The sequence below is a fragment of the Lampris incognitus genome, chromosome 16 (genome assembly GCF_029633865.1).
Source record: "Lampris incognitus isolate fLamInc1 chromosome 16, fLamInc1.hap2, whole genome shotgun sequence".
Lineage (NCBI taxonomy): Eukaryota > Metazoa > Chordata > Actinopteri > Lampriformes > Lampridae > Lampris > Lampris incognitus.
Genome location: NC_079226.1, coordinates 16,054,539 through 16,074,173, shown reverse-complemented (window position 1 = coordinate 16,074,173; position 19,635 = coordinate 16,054,539). Strand labels below are relative to the sequence as shown.

The following is a 19,635-nucleotide window of genomic DNA, read 5'->3' as shown; positions in this document are numbered from 1 at the left end:
CAGAGCCAGGATGGAGTTTGGACTCGCCATTATCTGCCACAGCTGTGACAACGCCTGTTGGCTGCAGGTTTGTGGCTGGCCACAGTGTGTTTACCTGGAAATGAATCTGAAAAGCGACTGGACTGGGAAGGCACACAACCCCGGCTAAACAAAAAAAAAAAAAAAAAAACCCAAGAGTGATCATCGTGTCGGGTGGCGGCGGGAGGGAGTCCGAAGTTATTGCGCCGGCCCCATTCGCTCAGGGCGCAAACACGGGCGTAAATGGGGGCCCCTAAGGCCATCCTCAAATAAGCATCTTTTGATATTGAGAGGAATGCGCCGAGGGATGCCATTCGATATCGTCCGTGTTGACCGTGTCCAGGACGTTGCAGATTCAATACTCTTCCCTTGTCATGTTAAAGGACCCTCAGTTGACCGGTGCCCTTCGTTTATCAAACGAAGGTGACAGTGTATCCACGGGACCACAGGGGGAGAAGGTGGGACCTGGGGGAGGGGGGGGGGATGTAGAGGGACGCGCAGATCGGATGACACCTAAGGAGGAGGGAGAGCGGGCCGAAGAGGAGAGGGAGCTCGAAACAGGACGTCTCTCCAAGGGCTCGGCTGCCTGACATGAAGGGCTGCACATTCCCTTAACGAATAGGCCCAGAAACACGGTTGGCCATGGGAGCGTCCACGGCACCGGAAATTACAGGGCGCATCCACGGAAGTGGTTGATCAGAATGAATGAGCGAGTGAACGCGCGGGAATAAACGGCCGATGCCGTGTACGCGGTACAGAGACAGTGAGATACGCTCGTTGTTGTGTGCTGCCAATTCATCTAACGCGGATCCGCTTAGCCGCCACGAGCATGACTGTAACACTTGAGCTTCCTAATCCGTGTGAATGGGATGTGTATTAGGGCCAATAGATTTAATATCACACAAATCAGCACATTGTTATTCATTAGTGGGCCAACTGCAGAGTCAATACACATTTAATCACAGACTGGAGGCAATTAAAACAAGGCAGGCCAGTGGCGCTATGTTAATTAAAGTGCCGGGCTCCCATGGGGAGCGAGGGTCTAAATATCACTGCAATCAGGCTCCTGCCATAATCCACGATGAGCCATTGCTCTTCACACTCAGCCGCCATGCTGTCGGATCCCCGTCAAGCGCTGACAAGACGGCAAACTTGGCCCCGGTGATTAGAAAAGTTGTCGGTAAAGGCCTCCCTAATTGCGAACACTTTCGACTCAGCTGGGAGCGGCTTGTCTTTAGCATCCTAACCGGGACGATTAATAACAGCGCCAGTCGCCGTTAGGCACGGCGTGCATACCATCTCCCCGTAACCCCCGGGCCCTGACATCCCCCCTGATCTGTGGCGTGATACGTTTTTTGTTTTTTTTTGTTTTGAAATTGGCATAACGCGTGGCATTTTCAGATCCGCTGGGCTGCATCCATCTCTCGGAGAGCTCTTGAGAAAACACACTCATCTCAGGTCGATATCTGCCACGCGGCTTTCGGGTCGTTTCCTTCCCCCCCCCCCCCATCAGTCAGTCAGTCAGTCAGCCTTATATCTGCCGCCACGTTATCTGTATTCCAGGCTGATGGGGGAATTTCAAATTTGGGATTACCTCTGACTGCTGACCCGAGCCCATCTCGCACGCCGGCCGGCCGAGCACGTTCATTATCTCCGAGCTTTAACAAGCTCACCCAGAACGCGTCGCACATGTGAGCAGAAACACATCTCGGGCATGTTCAAGATCCCCGTCTTCGAGCGATGTGCCTGTTTTATATGCATGGGGTAGAAATTAAAAAAACTGATAATGGAGGCCCTTGGTGTGGCCTTATGCAGAAGAGAGCCTCTATCATCTAGCAGGCAGTTGTCTTCTCCCTGAATGGACTGAGGGCCCATCCATATGCAGATGGCTAATTTGTAGTGTTTACAGAGGACCACAGAGGGGGCTGACAACCCATGAAGAGGGCTAGAAAGGGATTGCTAAGGTGACACCCCAGGAGCCCGGCGGTAAAGCCTGTCCTACCAGAGCAACAACATAAGTGTCCAATCTGTGTTTGCTTACCCGTGGACACCCCTGGCAGAAATCTGGGAGAGACCCATAAATTGTACCTTTTTACAGGCCCTGACAGCTAACAGGCTATTGGGAACAGAGGCCCCATGACACAGCCACTCAACAGATTAGCACCTCATCAGCCTCCTGCAGCTTCGAACAAATATGGTCACTGCCTCCCATAAAACACAATGGGGCCGCCGCCGCTAAACAGCCTCCCACCAGGAGAGCCCCCGATCCCGCCCTGCCACAAAACTTCCCGGTCTGTTCTTTCTCTGGGCCACAGCTGCATCAAGGGGGCCCTTCCGTAGCCCTTGGCCCACCCTGACCCCAATTGGCAAGATGTGTGTATTTCAGGTGAGCAAATATTGCCACTTGCCTGAGAGTTCAATGGCCAGCCCTTTCGGTGTGTGTGTGTGTGTGGGGGGGGTTGCGTATTGCGCCCGCCTGCTTTGCAAGAGGGTACGTGTGGCCCCACACAGCAACCAGTCCATAGGATAGGCCAGGGGAATTCTCCAGGCACAGCTGGAGTCAGCAAATCAAACATACCCACATAGCTCATCTGCATTTTCCCAGACCAGGAAATCAGCTCCAGCTTTCATTTCCTCCCCTCCAACCATTTTTACCGGTGCAAAGGGGTGGGTTGGTGTCCCCGCTAACAACCACACACATTGCTGACCCCCCCCCCCCCCGCTATCCAGTCAGAAATCCAGACTTGAGTAAATCCCATTTAAACTGTAATTGCCCATCTCTTCGCCTTCATACTTTGAAATTATGTGCGAGCTCTGAAAATGGGCACACACCTATCTCCCATTATTCAGGCTATTAGGCAGGCAGTGGGTAAACACAAGAGGGGAATTGAAAGTTGATCTTGTCAACCACTTGCCATGGTTTGGACACCTTTGTCTCCAATACACATACTGTAGGCTAAAGTATAAATACCTTCTGCAGTTGCATTCACTTGTCACCGGGGCCTTAATGTGGAAAAAACAGATAGGGAAAATAAATCATGTGCTGAGATTGCTTTGGAGATTGGAGATAGGGAGTTTCCTGGGACCTATGTCCTCTAGCAAGGACGAAGCAAGCTGAAAACCAACATTCAAGATAAATCGCTGTAGTCGATTACAGGCAAACTATAGTAACTGAAAGGATACTTACCCGCAAAACACAACCAAGTAAATTCGGGGGTTTGATTGTATTTGCAACTTTAGCAAGAACACTTTGGAGTTCTGCGTCGAAGTTTGTATTTACTGAGGATGAACATTTTACGGACAGTCACCTCGGTGGAAGTGGCCGACAACTATTTTCAAGCCACAGCGTGGACATGAACTTATTTATTGGTCACGGCTGAGCAATAGCAGCAGTCCTGGGGGGGGGGGGGGGGTCAAAGGACGATGGGGCACAATAATTCCCCAGAGTGGGTGACTTGCCGCTGAATGCCACACCAACAAGTCATCATATCTGACCGGCACACACAGATAAAGGCCGAGACCATAACAAGGAGTACAGGGCCAGCTTAGGTAAAGGGCACAGGCCCCGTGGCTGCAGCTTGCTGTGTATTGGGTTGCAGGGCAATGTAGCAGTGACGAGGACCACCTTAATCACCCCCAACCAACCCCAAACCCCCCTTGCCCCCCGCCACCTCCCCTCCCCGAAATCCAAACAGACGTGTGGGTAGGTCTGTCCTGGGAGGCCTTCTCCGCCATCACAGTGAAATGGAACTGGCCCTCTGTGCAAACAAAATCTCTCCCCATCTCCTCCCATGTCCAGACCAACCCTGTCTGGGAAAATGGGTTTTCTGTTGTTATGTTTGTTTGCTTGTTTGGTGTGGAGCCCATGGATACCCAGCATGGAAGCAGGGAGGTAGAGGGTAGGAATCAAAGGTGGAGAGTCACGGAGGGGGAGGGGGGGGGGGAAGGACGCACGATGCGCAAACCTCCCCCTGGAGTCGACGAGGGGCCTGCTAAGAGGCTGCCGAGCAAAGCCGATCAGCAATGCACACACAGGATCAGGATCAGGGTAACAAAGACACAGCCCTGCCTCTGATCTTTCAGTCAGGCTGTTCCTCCTGACACGTATCTGAAAGCACAGCCTTGATTCAGCAGTGTTAACTGCGTGTCTTACGTGGGTTCTTCTGACAGCTTAAAATTACTTGGAAAACGTGAGTTGGCTTCGATATTCTGATACGACTACACAATTTGGTGGACTACAGTTCACCTGAGCAAGTCATAACACCGTTTAGTGCCAACACTGAGTGTGGAAAAACCCGGCTCTTCATCCATCACATGGAGAACAACCTGGATATGGAAAGTACTGCTTCACCACGTGTTGAGGGGCAAGCCGAGGCTTAACTGTACTGTGACACCTTCTGGCAACACAGAGAACTGCTCCTCTCGGATCTCCAGCATGGTACTCACACATCTTTAGGGAAAAATACAACGCCATCGTGCATGCAACACTGGAAAGTTTTTACACCCCCCCCCCCAATCAAGAGGCATGCTTTCACCGTTGTGAATACTCACATCTAGCATAACTGCATGTATTGCTGTTACATGTACATTCAAGCTAACAGTGTTTATTTGTTAACCTTGTTGTATTTGTAGTGCATATACCCGGTCTACAGTGTAGTAGACTGTCAACCATTTTTTTTTTTTTAGTGTTCTGAATTTTTTTTTTTTTCTGATATAGAAGTTTTACCCCGTGGTGGTCTGGCAGCCCATCCAGGGTGTCCCCCCGCCTGCTGCCCACTGACTGCTGGGATAGGCTCCAGCATCCCCGTGACCCGAATTCGGATAAACGGCTTGGATAATGGATGGATGGATGGATGGGTGGATGGATGGATGGATAGAAGTGTTGCCTTTGTGCAGCTATCAATAAGTAGTATGCGTCACTTAAGGCTGGGCTGTAAAGGTTTGGGGGCTCATCAGTCGAACTCTTACAATGTGGTCACTTATGTATTTGAAAATACAATGAAAAGGTGAAAGTGTCAGCAGGAGAAATGACAAATTATTATTTAGTGTTAAGCAAAACGGAGTCGATCCACATGACAAACAGCCATCCGACTCGAGACGCAGCGATAAATAAACGACTAGGAAGTTGGAGTGCAGGGCTTGAGGAGGAGACGCTGCCTTCATAACTTTTATTTTTAGGACTATTCATGTTTTAATTTCTCACACAATATCCTAATGAATCTTAACAAGATATATCCTAAAGAGTTAAACTGACAGATACCAATGAAAATTAGGTGATAGGGTATGTACATCAGTTGTTTGTTTGTCAAAAGTGAGTGAGTTTACTAAATCCCTGCCCGGGCACGTGCAAACATACACACACACACACACACACTTATACAAACACAGTGCCAGCAGCAAGATAGTTGTTAGGGTTAGCTGTAGGTTTGCAAGCAAACACACACACACGCAAGCACACACACACACACACACACACACACACACAAACACACACACACACACACACACACACACCACACACACACACACACGGGTTAACAGGATCATTTGCCCTACATAGGATGTCCACATCTTGAAGTCATCCAGACTAGCTGATAGTCTCGAATGTGACGAGCAGATCTGAGGTTTTTCTTCTTCTCCCCATCAGTGACTATTAAACGATAGCACTGAAATGGGTTTGCCCTGATTGCTAACAGTAGTCAGGCAGTACAGTACATCTCAACGCAATTAACATCTTCTTACAGCAGCAGGGGGAAAATACACTTCAAAGATGCGGGGCAATTAAGGACAGCTGTCGGGTCTCGATGATAAACTGCACCTTGACACAACAGGCCTTATTGTAAACAACGGTTGCGTTAAAAGACACTTTAAATGTATAGCGAAGAGCCGAACTCACGTTTGATACCGGAGGGGATGCTACGATAGCAGTCTGTGATTATCGTGATTGATTTCAAAGTCTTGCCCCCAACCTCCACATCACCACCACTTACTTTAACTATGTCATTACTTCCCTGTGGCGAACTAGAAACTCGGTGCGGTGCAACAATCACATCCAGCTGCAGAGAATGGGATTTGACATATGCAACCGCTACACACTCACTCACTCAATGCAATATGTATACACTAACGCACAAGCCAGGGTTTCAAATATGTGCGTGTTCACGCGTGCACGCACACACACACGCATACTTTATGCATGTGCGCACACACACGCACACGCACACACACACACGAACACATATACACACCTCAGATAGCTCAAATTAAAATAGATCAAACAAATCAGGCACAGAGGCATACACAGAAAGATCCTGTGAGATTTGGGAAGTCTGTCTCATTCTCTATTTGAGTTAAGCATTTATTCAATTTGTATTTACTGAAATATACAAAACACTGACACCTGCCAATCCAGCGGCAACATAGACAGGAAAAGGACAACAGGGAACAGAGCCGTGTCAACACACTGTCAGAGTAGAGAACCGAACTACTGTGGTATTATACAACGCCCATGTCGACCAAACGTTACTTACACCTTCCATCTAACTAGGTGTGAAGTCTCACCGAAAAGTACTGCCGAAAAAGACAAATGAAATGCACTGGAGAGCGAATGGCTCCCAAAAGAAACAGACGTTTTTTTTTGTTCTGTTAATAACCCACTTTGGTAATCTGAGGACATGCAAAATAGATACTTGAGACACCTGCAGAGCACCAAAAAACAACACGTATTCCAGAACTGGAGTCCTTGAAAAGTCACATTCAAAAAAAACAAAAAAACAAAAAAAACAAAAAAAATACTGTGATAGCAGAACACCATCGTGATGCTCAGAATACTAGTGTAGAGTTCACTCTCAAAAGCCGTTCAACTCTCTGATTTTGGCTTCGTGTTGTACACAAGCGTTGGCTCCATTATTGCTGGATAGTGCAACAGAGCTAGTGCACTACAATGTCTATATTAGTTTTTCAAAAGCTCTGCCATCCTTTATCGTATGCCAAGAAATTCCCAGTGACGGCCTGAGAACCCCCTGCTTGGCACTGCTCAACTAAATAGTTTGGGATTTGGGTAGCTTTGGATTTGGGATATTTGATGATTTACACCTGCAAACCCCAATATGAAATACTTCGCAATCTACTGCCTGCTAAACACTATTTTCGTTTCTTAGAATAAACTGTGAAAAGTGGCTAATGGGAACGGCCGTCTAAACTGCCTGCTGATTATTTAATGCTCCGCTCGGCACCTGGGCCGGACACGTACACGGTACGCTGCTCTGTAGGGTGTAGCAGCAAATAGTGTTTTTTTGATGCCTCCTGCCTCCAAACCGCTGAGTACAATGGTAGTATAGTGCAAAAAATCTATCACAATTAGCAATAACATGTAAAACATACACATACACGAGATAGTTCCAGTTTCATGCCGTTGAAGAACAGTTTCACAAACAGTCTGGAAATCAGAAAAACAACTAGAGTATGGCTGTCTAGAACCCACGAATTCTTGATTCTCAACGGACGCAATGTAGATCCCTTGTGAAAAGTGCCCTTTTATCCTGGGGTAAGCGCTCTTTTTCTGCTCTTCTCTCGCACACCAAGAGCAGACACATATTATTATCGAGAAGAACCTGAAACTGTTTATACGATAACAAAAGTACTTAGTTCGACTGGTGCATTTTGTCTCGTGTCACTGGTCTCGATGAACCAAAATAAACAAAACTTCCAACAAACCCATGGAATGTTTTGATGGGGGGAGGAAAAAAACAAAAACAAAAAAACAAAAAAAAACAACGCTCTTCTCTCCCAACAGTTTTTCTGAATGCATTGCTGTGCACATCAAATGTAGGCGGCTCACATCTCCACCTGTCCGTCTGTCATGGCAGTGCATCAAGTTACAAAAATCTGCCAGATTTTCCCCGCGTTTAAAGCCACAACTGGGTGACCTTCTGTCCCGAGCGGCTGCATCTCTGATTCCACATCAAAGTGGAAGTTGGATGGCGATTCAAAGGCTTCTAAGGGTTCACATAAAAAAAAGAAAATCCTTGCCACATTCCAAATCCCGGGTACACATAGTGTAGTAAGTCCTCTGGGCCACTAGGGGTCCTCGTCCATGTTGTCCAGGTTTGGAGCCATGATGAAATGTTTGGGGTAGACGAGGCTGTGCTCATCAGCATACTCCTCCCAGCGAGCGTCGTCACTCTCGTGGGTGATGTAGCGCTCGCCTCGCCTCGTCTCGAACTCCCTGAGGTCCAGCCATGTCTGGTAGTCCTGAGGAAGGAAAAAAAAAAAAAAAAGAGAGAATCAGAATGAATTTGACACAACTTCCCCCACTTGTGAGACCACAGGATTCTGAGTAATATACAGAAATTAGTGTGGGAACAGGGTGACGTGTTAAAACATTTGAGCACAAACAAATGCATGTGTTGTACCTGTAACCAGGGATGACTGAGGGACTTGTCCACACTGTACCTCTTCCTCATCTTTACTTGGAGAAGATTGTTGATTAGATCTGTAGCTGTGGGCGAAGACAGGCAAGGAGGGGGGCTCAACATTACTTGAGCAAACGTTTGCGGGGGAGTAAGTTTCAGGCTGCTTTCACAGCTGAAAGGGCAGCGCTGCATAGAAATATGCAGAGTGAAGGGTAAGGGTTAGTAAGATGGCTAAACGTTAGTATAATAATTGCCCCTCTCAGGTATAAAAGAAGGTCAGGAGAAAGGTCAAATTGCCACAAAAGGTTTAGCGACGCAGAAAGGCTCAGACATGTAGGTGGGGGTAGACGGCTCTGAGGCTGCAAGTCTGAGTATTAGTTTCACTCTAAAAGCCGCTGAGGAAGTGATAGCAGGTTACGGGTTACATCTTACTAGTAGATTAGACTGAGCACTGGCCAGCCTCTGACTGGTTAGCTCGAGAAAGGGAACAAAGCAACTGACAGAGACGGGTGCTGCGGTGTCAAACCCTCTTACCCTCTGAGGAGATGTCCTTCCACAGGGTCGGGGGGTACATGAAGGCAGCATTTTGGATCTGGTCATTGATGTCTTCGTCCTCGTTAAAGGGGAAAGTTCCACTCAAGCTCACATACACAATGACCCCCACGGACCACATGTCCAGGGAGCGGTTGTAGCCTTTGCTGCGCAGAACCTCCGGGGCCAAGTAGGCCGGCGTGCCCACAACTGACCGCCTGAACGATTTCTCACCAATGATTCGGGCAAAGCCAAAATCACACAGCTTTACCTGTGACAGGGCAATGAGTTTGGACAAGGGCGTTAGGAATATATACACATCTAGAATGTGCCGCCTGAACCTCAGCAATATGTCAATATGTACATATGACTACAGCTAACAAGTGCACAGAAACACATACACACACACACACACACACAAATGTGCACACGCTTACCTGCGGGAAAGGTTCTGCTGAGGCCAACAGTACATTCTCTGGCTTCAAGTCACAGTGAACAATGTTTTTGAAGTGCAGATGTCTCAAGGCTACCAGGATCTGTTATTAAAAAAAAAATGGACAAAACCCCAGATTTAGCTCAAAAACCTTCTTACAGTCTTACATGCTCATTTGTCCAAATGTTATGATGTCTATATGGTATGAGCAGTAATTTTTGTATAATTTATATGGTATAATCTATAATATAGCCATGTGGAAAATAATTGTTGCATAAGTACGCCAGTGCCCATAAATACTTCCATCTTGACCAGTATCCTCACACAGTGACATATGATCTCATCTCAACATCTCATCTATATTCACCAGCTCAGGCATAAGCTAGCACTGCACGCATGTCTGGGTATGGCCCTTTACCAAACCACAGAGCGCCTGGCTCATTATTCTGACCCTGGCTTTGACAGAAGTCTTCTTGGCCACATCAGAGCTAGGCCTGCCGCAGCTAATGGAGCTGATGTTAATGGTCCTGCTCCTGTTTGGGCCCCAGGACCCTCAAAGGCCAAGGGGCCTGCAGCTCTTCTAATCAGGCCACAAAGCCACTAGTACACAGCAGGCTGTATTCCATGAGCAGGGAGGAGGCCATGATACCATCCAGACCAATCCTACCCGTAAACAATCCCCCCCATTCAGCTCACCGCAAGAATAAACAGGCCACAGGGCAGAACTGGAGACTTAAGCACACTTGACTAACACACCCCGAAAAAAATGAGGGAAGGAGACAGGGGAAGGAGGAAAGAAAGCAATGACAGAAAGAGAAGACAAAGAAGACAAGCAAACCCAAAAGGTAGCAAGAAGAAAAGCAGAATACAAGTAAAAAAAAAAAAGAAAGAAGTATAAAGCAGCAGCGGCAGCCATAAAGAAAGAGAGACAGGAAGTTTGAGCAACTATAACCTGTGTGACCAGGAACTTGGTGATGCGTTCGGGCAGCTTGCTTTTTTCACTGGACAGGATCATCTCCAGCATGTCTCCATGGAGTTTCTCCATGACAACAAACACCCGCTCCGGCGTCTCAAACATACACTCCAAGTTGACAATACCTGGATGATGCAGGTTCTGTAGACAAAACACAGACACAGCCTTTACCAGACCAGCAGTGAGGAAACATAGAACAGTTAAGTTCACTAACTAAAACCACTTCAGGATGACTGACTGAAGGACGCTTTGGTGGTACTTGAGGGCGTAACGTGCCAGCTCAAAAAGCACTTTCATTTGTTTTGTTTTTTTTAAGGCTGTCAATTGGTTTACTAAAACAAGTTTCATTTCTTCAAATGACAGACTTGCTGTTTTGACAGAGTACTAGAAGGAGTACCTGCAGAATGGCAACCTCGTTCCTCAGCTGGCTCTCTTGCTTGGTAGGAAACCTCATCTTGTCAATCACCTTGATTGCCACGTCTCTCCCGCTCTTCCTGTGTTTGCCTGAAATGATATGGGATGCAATCTAATCAATAACCGTTGAGATTTCCCCACATCTACTAAAATGCAGCACTGTGCCAAATGAATGGCGCGCTACTATATCAAACGAAAAGGGGCACAAACCTCCATAAACGATACCGAACTGACCAGATCCCAGCACCTCATCCGAGAAGATCTGGTACACTGAGGCAATGTCCTACACAGACACAGATTGCACCAGTCACTTGACTGAAACCTCATACTCTCATATCAAGTCTTGTTGATACTCTGTGATGTTTCCATACTGATAATGGATATTGGGCTAACTCCTTAACCATTAACAGTTTGGTGTTTTGCGGGAAAAAAAAAGAAGCTTTCTGCATTTTTTTGGTATTGCCAAAGAGTTTGCTTTCACTTAATGCAGAAGTGAAAACAACTTGAAAGTCTCTTCCCAAAAACTATCTGTAACTTCCCAAATTGAGTTTTATATAAAAAAAAAGAACAAACACTGAATGGAGATTTTTACAGATTTACCAGCACACGATTTACCAGCCTGACTCGTACCACAACAGCAACCATAAGGATGCATGCACTTAACATGCTGGGAAGTTGTGCAATAGCAGAAAAAAAAAAGCTTGTTCCACTCACCACATTCTCCTGGATCTGGCAGTTAGACACGGATATGCTAATGGACAGCTCTTCTGCAGGGGAGAAGAAGAAAAAAACACATGATGTTTCCACACTCACCAACTGTAAATGCCACATTACTAATGCATAAAGCATCCTGTGAATCCTTAAGTACTCGTAGGCATACGCACATTGCTAACATACTTGTAATTTTCATTTTTTTCACAAGTGTCAAGCTCGTCACAGCTGCTTGCAGTAAGCCACATCGACAAAGCGGAGCGTTTTATTACACAGTAAATTAGCTATAAAATTGATTAAGGGGGTTATGTGTGACCAAACAGTGGAAGTATATGATGCATTTCATAATTAAGATTATGGACTGGCTCGGCAGTGAATACTTAATAATGAGATCAACACAACCCTTAAGAGTACCTGATGAATGAACAGAATGTGTAGGTGAGAGAACACAAACGTTCGGATGTGAACATTTAGTGACTGTAGTTCAAAAGAGGCAGACAGGAATCTTCCATCTTCGAACACTATCTATTTCATTTTATAGGGTGGCATGGCTTAGGAGGTAGAGCGGGTCGTCTAGTAATCAGAAGGTCACCGGTTCTGCCCCGGCTCCTGCAGAGAGCGTGTCAAAGTGTCCTTGAGCAAGACACTGAACCCTTAACTGCTCCTAATGAGCAGGTCGTCACCTTGCATGGCAGCCTCGGCCATCAGTGTATGACTGTATGGGTGAATGTGAGGCATACACTGTAAAGTGCTTTGAGTGGTCGGTAGACTAGAAAAGCCCTATATAAATGCAGTCCATTTACCGTTTATTTGCAAACGACTTGGTTATATGACACAAAAACTTTTTCACAAACTATACTGATTGCTGCAAACACAAATCCTCTTCAGGTTCACCGGGTTCACCCATCCACCACTAACTGACTGTGACTCCAGAGATATAGGCCATGAATTGCTCCACACAGCCTGTTGCCATTTTAACAGCAGTGAATGGTAAGTTAAGTATCATCTGACTGATGTACCGGATCTGTGTATACATGATTTATAATGGCTAATGACTGAATCTGCTGCCTCTTGTTAATTCAGTTCATGACTGTGGTAAAATGACCCACGTCTGAAAATGAACTTCATTTCCAAAGAGCCTTGAAGGACCGCATGTGAGTTCCTATATTACCTGAGACATATGTCAGATGTTGCAACACATGGACAGTAGGTGAACTACTGCCATCATCATCATCATCATTGAAGTCATTACACATACCTTCATCATTTCAACATCACCATCCTCTTCATCTCTACAAGTTTCATGTGGGAGCATATGGTGACTGTTAAGCACCAAGCACATTTCAGCCTCTTTTGATGGGGATTTAAAGGAAACTGATAACATCCATATCCTGACCACTACCACTCAAGCTCAGTTTCTAGGGAATCAAGCGCTGCTATTTGAACCAAACTACAGAGCCACATCACAAATCGACCACAACCTCCATGGATGGATATGATAAACAATAAGCCAGTCCGCAACTGGCGATACAAGTGACACTGGCTTACTTTCATACAGGGATCATTTATTTTCACATTTCCCGATGTAACTTCAGTTTCATGTGTTCTTATATTATGAAATGTAACAGATAACACAGCAGACTGTATAAATTTAGAAATGTCACATGAATGCTGCTTTGCAACATCAATTTTCGCTTTGCTCTTTCACTTCAAGTCCTTGTTTAGACAGCCCTCAAAGAGCCAATGACATGTAGCCATATTCCACTGGGAACTTCGCAAAATTATATGTTGTATATCAGGGCTCCAGGCAAAAATAAAAATAAAAAATCTAGGAGCCAACCCAAAATATCTAGGAGCCGAATCAAATTTTCAGGAGCCAAAACAGTGATGTCATGTTACATTGTTAAAGGGCTGCCTCACGTTGCCTTTTCTTCCCTCTCTGTGCTGACCGCCTCTGCTTCCTCTGCCTCCCATAGTCTACACAATGTGTTCTTTTTTTGGGGGGGGGGGTTTCCCCCTTTTTTTCTCTCCAGTTGTACCCATCCAATTACCCCACTCCCCGCTCCACCCTCTCTGCTGATCCGGGGAGGGCTGCAGACTACCACATGCCTCCTCCGATACATGTGGAGTCACCAGCCGCTTCTTTTCACCTGACAGTGAGGAGTTTCGCCAGGGGGACGTAGCGCGTGGGAGGATCACGCTATTCCTCCCAGTTCCCCCCCAAACAGGTGTCCCGACCGACCAGAGGAGGCGCTAGTGCAGCGACCAGGACACATACCCATGTCCAGCTTCCCACTCGCAGACACGGCCAATTGTGTCCGTAGGGACACCCGACCAAGCCGGAGGTAACGCGGGGATTTGAACCGGGATCCCTGTGCTGGCAGGCAACGTATGTATTCTTACATACACAATATGTGCCATGTTCAATATACTGCAGTCATATTACCATAAATACCTTAAATGTCCAGTCTTATTTTATTTTAATTTTTAGTCAACTATGCACAATTAGTTGTTTCCTGCTTATTCAGGCTCAGAGTCCATATCTCCCACCACCACCAAGTCAGTGTCACTTAGCCAGCTGGTGCAGTCAGGTTTGTACCTTCTTTTGCTTGCAGACAACCAGCGCTTCACACTGGGTTCTGGGTCAAACTTTTTTCTTTTTTAAAATGACTCAAACCGATAATGAACCAGCAATCTCTTGTCCTACTCGAGCACAAAAGGTCAAGTACATTTCCCCCTTGTCATAACGTAACCAGACCAACTCTTGTAGCCTAGCTGATTTAAACTGTATCAATTCAATTCAATTTAATTTTACTGTCATTAAAAACAATGTGCAGGCACATGTTAAAAATGAAATGAGGGCTGTGGCTTCACCAAACAGTGCAAGACAGACACAGACAAACACAGTATAAGATATACGCACATGAAGACCAAAAGCTAAAAATAAGTTAAAAGAGAGCTGGAGTACAAAATATTTAAAAATATCTACAGACATTCAGTGGGTGGCCAGGTTCAGGTGGGCAACAGCTTGTGGAAAGAAGCTGTTTTTGAGCCCGGTAGTGCGGGCTCTGAGGCTCCTGTAGCGCCTCCCAGAGCGCAGGGGGGAGAACAGTCCATGGTTGGGGTGGGTGGGATCTCTGCTGATGCTCAGACCCCTTCAAAGGCAGCGTTTGTGATAAATGTCTTTTATGGCTGGGAGCTGGGTACCGGTGATATGCTTGGCCGCCTTGACGATCCGATCCGATCCGGTCTCGTAGGGACGGGAGCCGCAGGGCCGGTACAGGAAGACCCCACTCGCTGCACTTGCTTATCATCATCTGTGAATGACTGCACTCTGATTGAATCGGATCACTTTTAAGAACTTTCACTGGTTGATTTGGTCTCGACATCGTCGGCATCTGATGTAGAGGAGGCTGGATTTGGACGGGCAGGGAATAGGAAAGTCTGATATTTTTCATTTGCACATTTCGCTCCCCCCCCCTTTTCTCCCCAATTGTACTTGGCCAATTACCCTATTTTCTAAGCCGTCCCAGTCACTGCTCCACCCCCTCTGCCGATCCGGGGAAGGCTGCAGACTACCACATGCCTCCTCCGATACATGTGGAGTCGCCAGCCGCTTCTTTTCCCCTGACAGTGAGGAATTTCACCTGGGGGACGTGGCGCATGGGAGGATCACGCTATTCCCCCCAGTTCCCCCTCCCCCCCGAACAGGTACCCCGACTGACCAGAGGAGGCACTAGTGCAGCAACCAGCAGACACGGCCAATTGTGTCTGTAGGGACGCCCGACCAAGCCGAAGGTAACACAGGGATTCGAACCGCCGATCCCTGTGTTGGTACACAACGGAATAGACCACCACACTACTTGGACGCCCCGCATTTCGTTTTCTTGCCAGCTGGCTAACGTTAGCTAACTACACAGTTAGCAACATCAAACTTCTAAATTCAAACTCCATTGAACGAAACTACACTGAACTAAATTAAACAGCGTTCATTAAGTTAACACTTCACATTTTTAACCCGACAAACGTGACGTTAAACTATCGTCAACCACTGTTTCTGTTCATCTGTATAGCTGAGGCTTCAACCAGCACAGGACGGAAGTGCAGAGAAGTTTATGTATTGGAAACTGTACAGAGTTGACATGATAGGACAGGTAGATGCAGGCGCAAGAGGAGATGAGAATTCAGCACACAACCAAAACGTATGGGCATTTTTTTTTTTTTTTTTTTTGCTTGTGGGTAATGTCTTTATGCATGCTCAATAATCCAGGTCAGAAAATCACAGAAATTTGAATCAGTTCATCTGGACACAATGTATATTGAGATAAATTTGTTTTGTTTTTTTGGAAATACTTGTGGGTAATGCTGGCCCCTGGCGACTAGCAGGGGAAAAAATGGTCGCAAAATTAAAAAGTCGCACTGGCGACCATTTTAGTTGCCATCTGGAGCCCTGTATATCAAAACATAGTTTCTTTTTTTTGGATTTAGAAAACGCTGACATTTGTGGTTTCCCCTTTAAACAGTGGCCATATAGTAGTTCTAGGCTAATTGTCTCTACTTGCATTCAGATACAACTTTCAGTGAGTTCCTTGCCTGGATTACTGAGCATGCATCAAGACATATGAATGCTTTTACAACAATAGAGCTTCAGTATGACCTACACATAGGCTTATTTTACTCCGCCAAACATAATGACACAGCTCTAAGACACGCCATCAAGAGAATCAACCCATGACTGAGCACTAGAAAACACAGACCAGAGGAACGGTACTCACTGTGGTCTTTGCTTTGCCCGGCGGCGGTGGCTACACTTGGCTGGGGTGTGACGGGCATCAGGGCCTGTCGGATGGCTTTCTCCCAGCCTTGGGCCACCTCTATGCCTACTCCTGAGGCAGCTAGGGCTGGGCTGTGGTAGTGGCTACCGTTGTTCTCCCCCACATAGTAGACCATGGTGGCAGTGATGACCTCAAAGCAGTGAGGGTTGCTGCCCTGGGCGAGGTTACTATAGTCTCTGGACTGTTCTACTTGGAGGATCTCAGACAAAGGGATCTCCTGTGGAGTTAGACAAGAGAGGACAGAAGAAAAGAGGTTATAAACCACAACCAGTTACCCAAATAACTTAAGAGGTCCATAAAGGTTGCAGAGCACAAAAACGTCAAAGAAAAAAACAAGACAGGAAAGAGAGAGATAAAGACATCCCTGACATCCTGTGCAACAATGGTTGTAAGGCCTAAACTCAGGTTGCGCCGCTGAGCAAAATGTACTCACACACTAACCAAAGGGTCCCTGCTCCTTTAAACAGTGTATTCACAGCATACAGTGTGCAGTCAAAGCTGTAACCCGCTCTCCTGTTCTTCACGGTGACTCTCACAAGCAGAAACAGAAATGGCAAACACAGAAGGGACAGTTTAAAAGTCCCCCCCTTTTCCTCCAACCTCGCCGTCAAATAAAAGAAGGGAGGAGTATTTAAAAAAAAAAAAAAACACTCTTGAGGTTCCAGCCAATGGGGGCTCGCACACACGCACACACACTGTCCCCACTGCGCGGCTCACCACACAGTATCAGATGAAGTGCTTGTGGTTAGTGGGGCGGGGTCACGTGACAGGGCTCTGTGGCGACTGAGGCACTCTGTCTCCCTGATTATAAGGCAGGCCCTGCCAGAGGCCCCATCTGAGCACGAGCCGCTGGCGCTACCGCTAGCCACCAAGACGAAAGACACGGCAACTACTGTTCCTCAGGGTATTGCATGTGTGTGTGTGTGTGTGTGGGGGGGTGAGTTTGTGTGTGTGTGCACACTTAAGTGTACCGGGAGTCAATCTGGCAGGGACAGAAAGAAGCCCCCATACCCCATGAAAGGTTCTTCTGAGAAAGCCACAAGTAGAGGGGTCTCATCTTCAAACGAGGAGCCATTATGGCTTCCAAATGGAGAAAATGGCTGCCATTCCTGGCAAGCAAGCCACCACGCGACCACCGCTAATCAGATTGGAGGTATAAAGAGAAGAGGAGAGGGGAAGAAAGGATGAGCAAAGGCACAAAAAAGAGAAATGAAAGGACGTTCCCCTTTCCGTCTGAAGACGATCTCTGACCTCGGAAAATAAGTCCCTGAAATTAATCTTTTGTCTTGTATCTCTACATACAGAAAATCAGCTCATTTTCTCTTTCATAGATAAAAATCTCATCCGTTATTCTACAGCACCAGGCAAGGGCAAAAAGCAGATCTTCAGCTCAACAAGACGACATTTACAGCTAGCCTTCAATTAGCCTCCTAAACTTCTTAAAATGCAGTTGAGTGCCAAGTTGATAATAAAGTTCCACATAAAGCTGCCAGTAAACACACCCTGACAATTCAGTCCCCACTGAGGTTTCCTCTCTACGGCTTCGGCGTCTATGAGATGCCGGGTGTGGTGGAGGAAGGTAAGGGAACTGTTCTCAGTTGGTGTTACTTAAGCGCAAAATAGGAGCATCAAGACAGATTCACTTGCATCAAAATAACAACAGGTGTTAAACGTCGGCTACAAACAAAACCACCAGTCTGAAAAACTTGCTCACATATTCTGATATCTCTGTTTCACACTCTAAACATCATCTGAGTCATATTTCTGACCACAACCTGAGAAAAGTTTCAAAACATGCAAACACATGCGGCAATACAAACAATAACCTCCTCCACACACACACCCACACACGCACACGCACACACACACGCACGCAAATACACATGTGGAAGCCTTTACCTTGCAGGCCATAGCTCCTCTCTTCAGTCTTCAGTGAGTACTTATTGTGCTAGTGTGATGATTGACTATGGCACTGCCGCTTTAACGGAAGTGTCACACACTCTTACCAGCTGGAATTACTGCTTTCAAACCGTCATATTAGACAGTTTTACTTGCTTCCAAACATCACAAGTTACAATCGCGACGCCAATGTAAGAGTCAATTCATGGTCTGAAATTGTAAAAGATAATGTAAGATTAAACTTAGGTGAATGAGGAATTGAAAGTTTGAAATTTAGCCCTCCGTCCTGTAGATCTGTGACCGTGGAGAGCTTCCATCTGTGTAGCGAAAGTATTGACACAAAGCGATGCCATTTCAATGTTTTGACCTCATGGAGAATACCCTTCAAAATCCCTTTTGTCTAAAAAAAAAGAAGAAAAAAAAGCTCACTTTCCCCTTGCAAAACCCCTGAGAATGTCCCATCCTGTCTACTGAGGACAACACTATGACTAACGACAGCAATATTAGCAGTGCAACCCTTTCGCTTTGTGCAGGCGAGAAACTGGGCTGCAGTGTCAAAAAACCACAGGGGAAATTCAGAGGGCTGAACTGACTTCAGAGTAGTTTACAGTCTCGGTGCAACAGCCTCCAGCCTTAGTCACACAGCCAACGCAGGGCAGATTTTATTTGCATAACACCTCCCATGACAGGCAGTCTTCGAATATGTATATCAAATTGGGTCAATCTAAAACCACTTAAAGAGACCCCGTTTTGAGGACAGATTAGTGGGACTATAATGATTTCTCTCATTCTGAACTCAGATCAGTCTTTGCAGCAGTTGATGTCTTCAGTCTGATAATGTTATAAACGATTTTTCAGGGAATGATTCATGCTGGAGAACACAATAGGAAGGACCGAACATGTAGTGTCAGATACAAGAGGGCTCAGCTATATAGTCTCACCTTATAGAACTTGGCTCCAGTATCATTCTGAAACAGACTCAGACTCTTGCTGTCCAGCCTCCAATAATGTCGTTTCCTCTGAGGGAGGGAAATAGAAGTACAGGTCAGCCCAAATGGCAAAACGTACAGAATACATATCACATACTCATATTTATGCAGCCTAACTGGGTAACAACTATAAGAAAAGAAATTTCACCATACACTTTAAACACATTTGAATACATTCAGAGAGGGTCTTTTCAATATTATAAGTGGAAAAGCTAAACGCTAACCACAGCAGCGCACACTGTGGTACTCTGATTGGCTGCTGGTGTTAGGGCGCTGTCATTCTTACCAGGTTGTCTCTGCTGGTATAATGAACCATCCAGCCCTCCTTCACCACGGTGGAGCTCCGCCTCTTGGTGTGTTTGATAGACTGGACCACCCGCATCAGGGGGATGTTACTGCTAGTGGAAGGACTGAACAC

The 19,635-nt window shown here is 46.4% G+C and overlaps 1 protein-coding gene across 2 annotated transcripts in view; it reads right to left on the bottom strand.

Annotated features, from left to right (window-relative positions):
* Window positions 1-6,352: 6,352 nt before the first annotated feature.
* prkd3 (protein kinase D3) overlaps window positions 6,353-19,635 on the bottom strand; it is a 52,369-nt gene continuing 39,086 nt past the window's right edge. For both annotated transcript variants that reach the window (XM_056296492.1, XM_056296493.1), the window contains exons 9-19: window positions 19,504-19,627; window positions 19,170-19,247; window positions 16,270-16,546; window positions 11,498-11,550; window positions 10,994-11,066; window positions 10,767-10,873; window positions 10,349-10,510; window positions 9,401-9,499; window positions 8,967-9,234; window positions 8,433-8,518; window positions 6,353-8,271 (exon numbers count right to left, since the gene is read on the bottom strand). In XM_056296492.1, coding sequence (XP_056152467.1) covers window positions 8,098-8,271; window positions 8,433-8,518; window positions 8,967-9,234; window positions 9,401-9,499; window positions 10,349-10,510; window positions 10,767-10,873; window positions 10,994-11,066; window positions 11,498-11,550; window positions 16,270-16,546; window positions 19,170-19,247; window positions 19,504-19,627 — 1,501 coding nt within the window. In that variant the 3' untranslated portion in view covers window positions 6,353-8,097. The remainder of the gene's footprint in view (window positions 8,272-8,432; window positions 8,519-8,966; window positions 9,235-9,400; window positions 9,500-10,348; window positions 10,511-10,766; window positions 10,874-10,993; window positions 11,067-11,497; window positions 11,551-16,269; window positions 16,547-19,169; window positions 19,248-19,503; window positions 19,628-19,635) is intronic.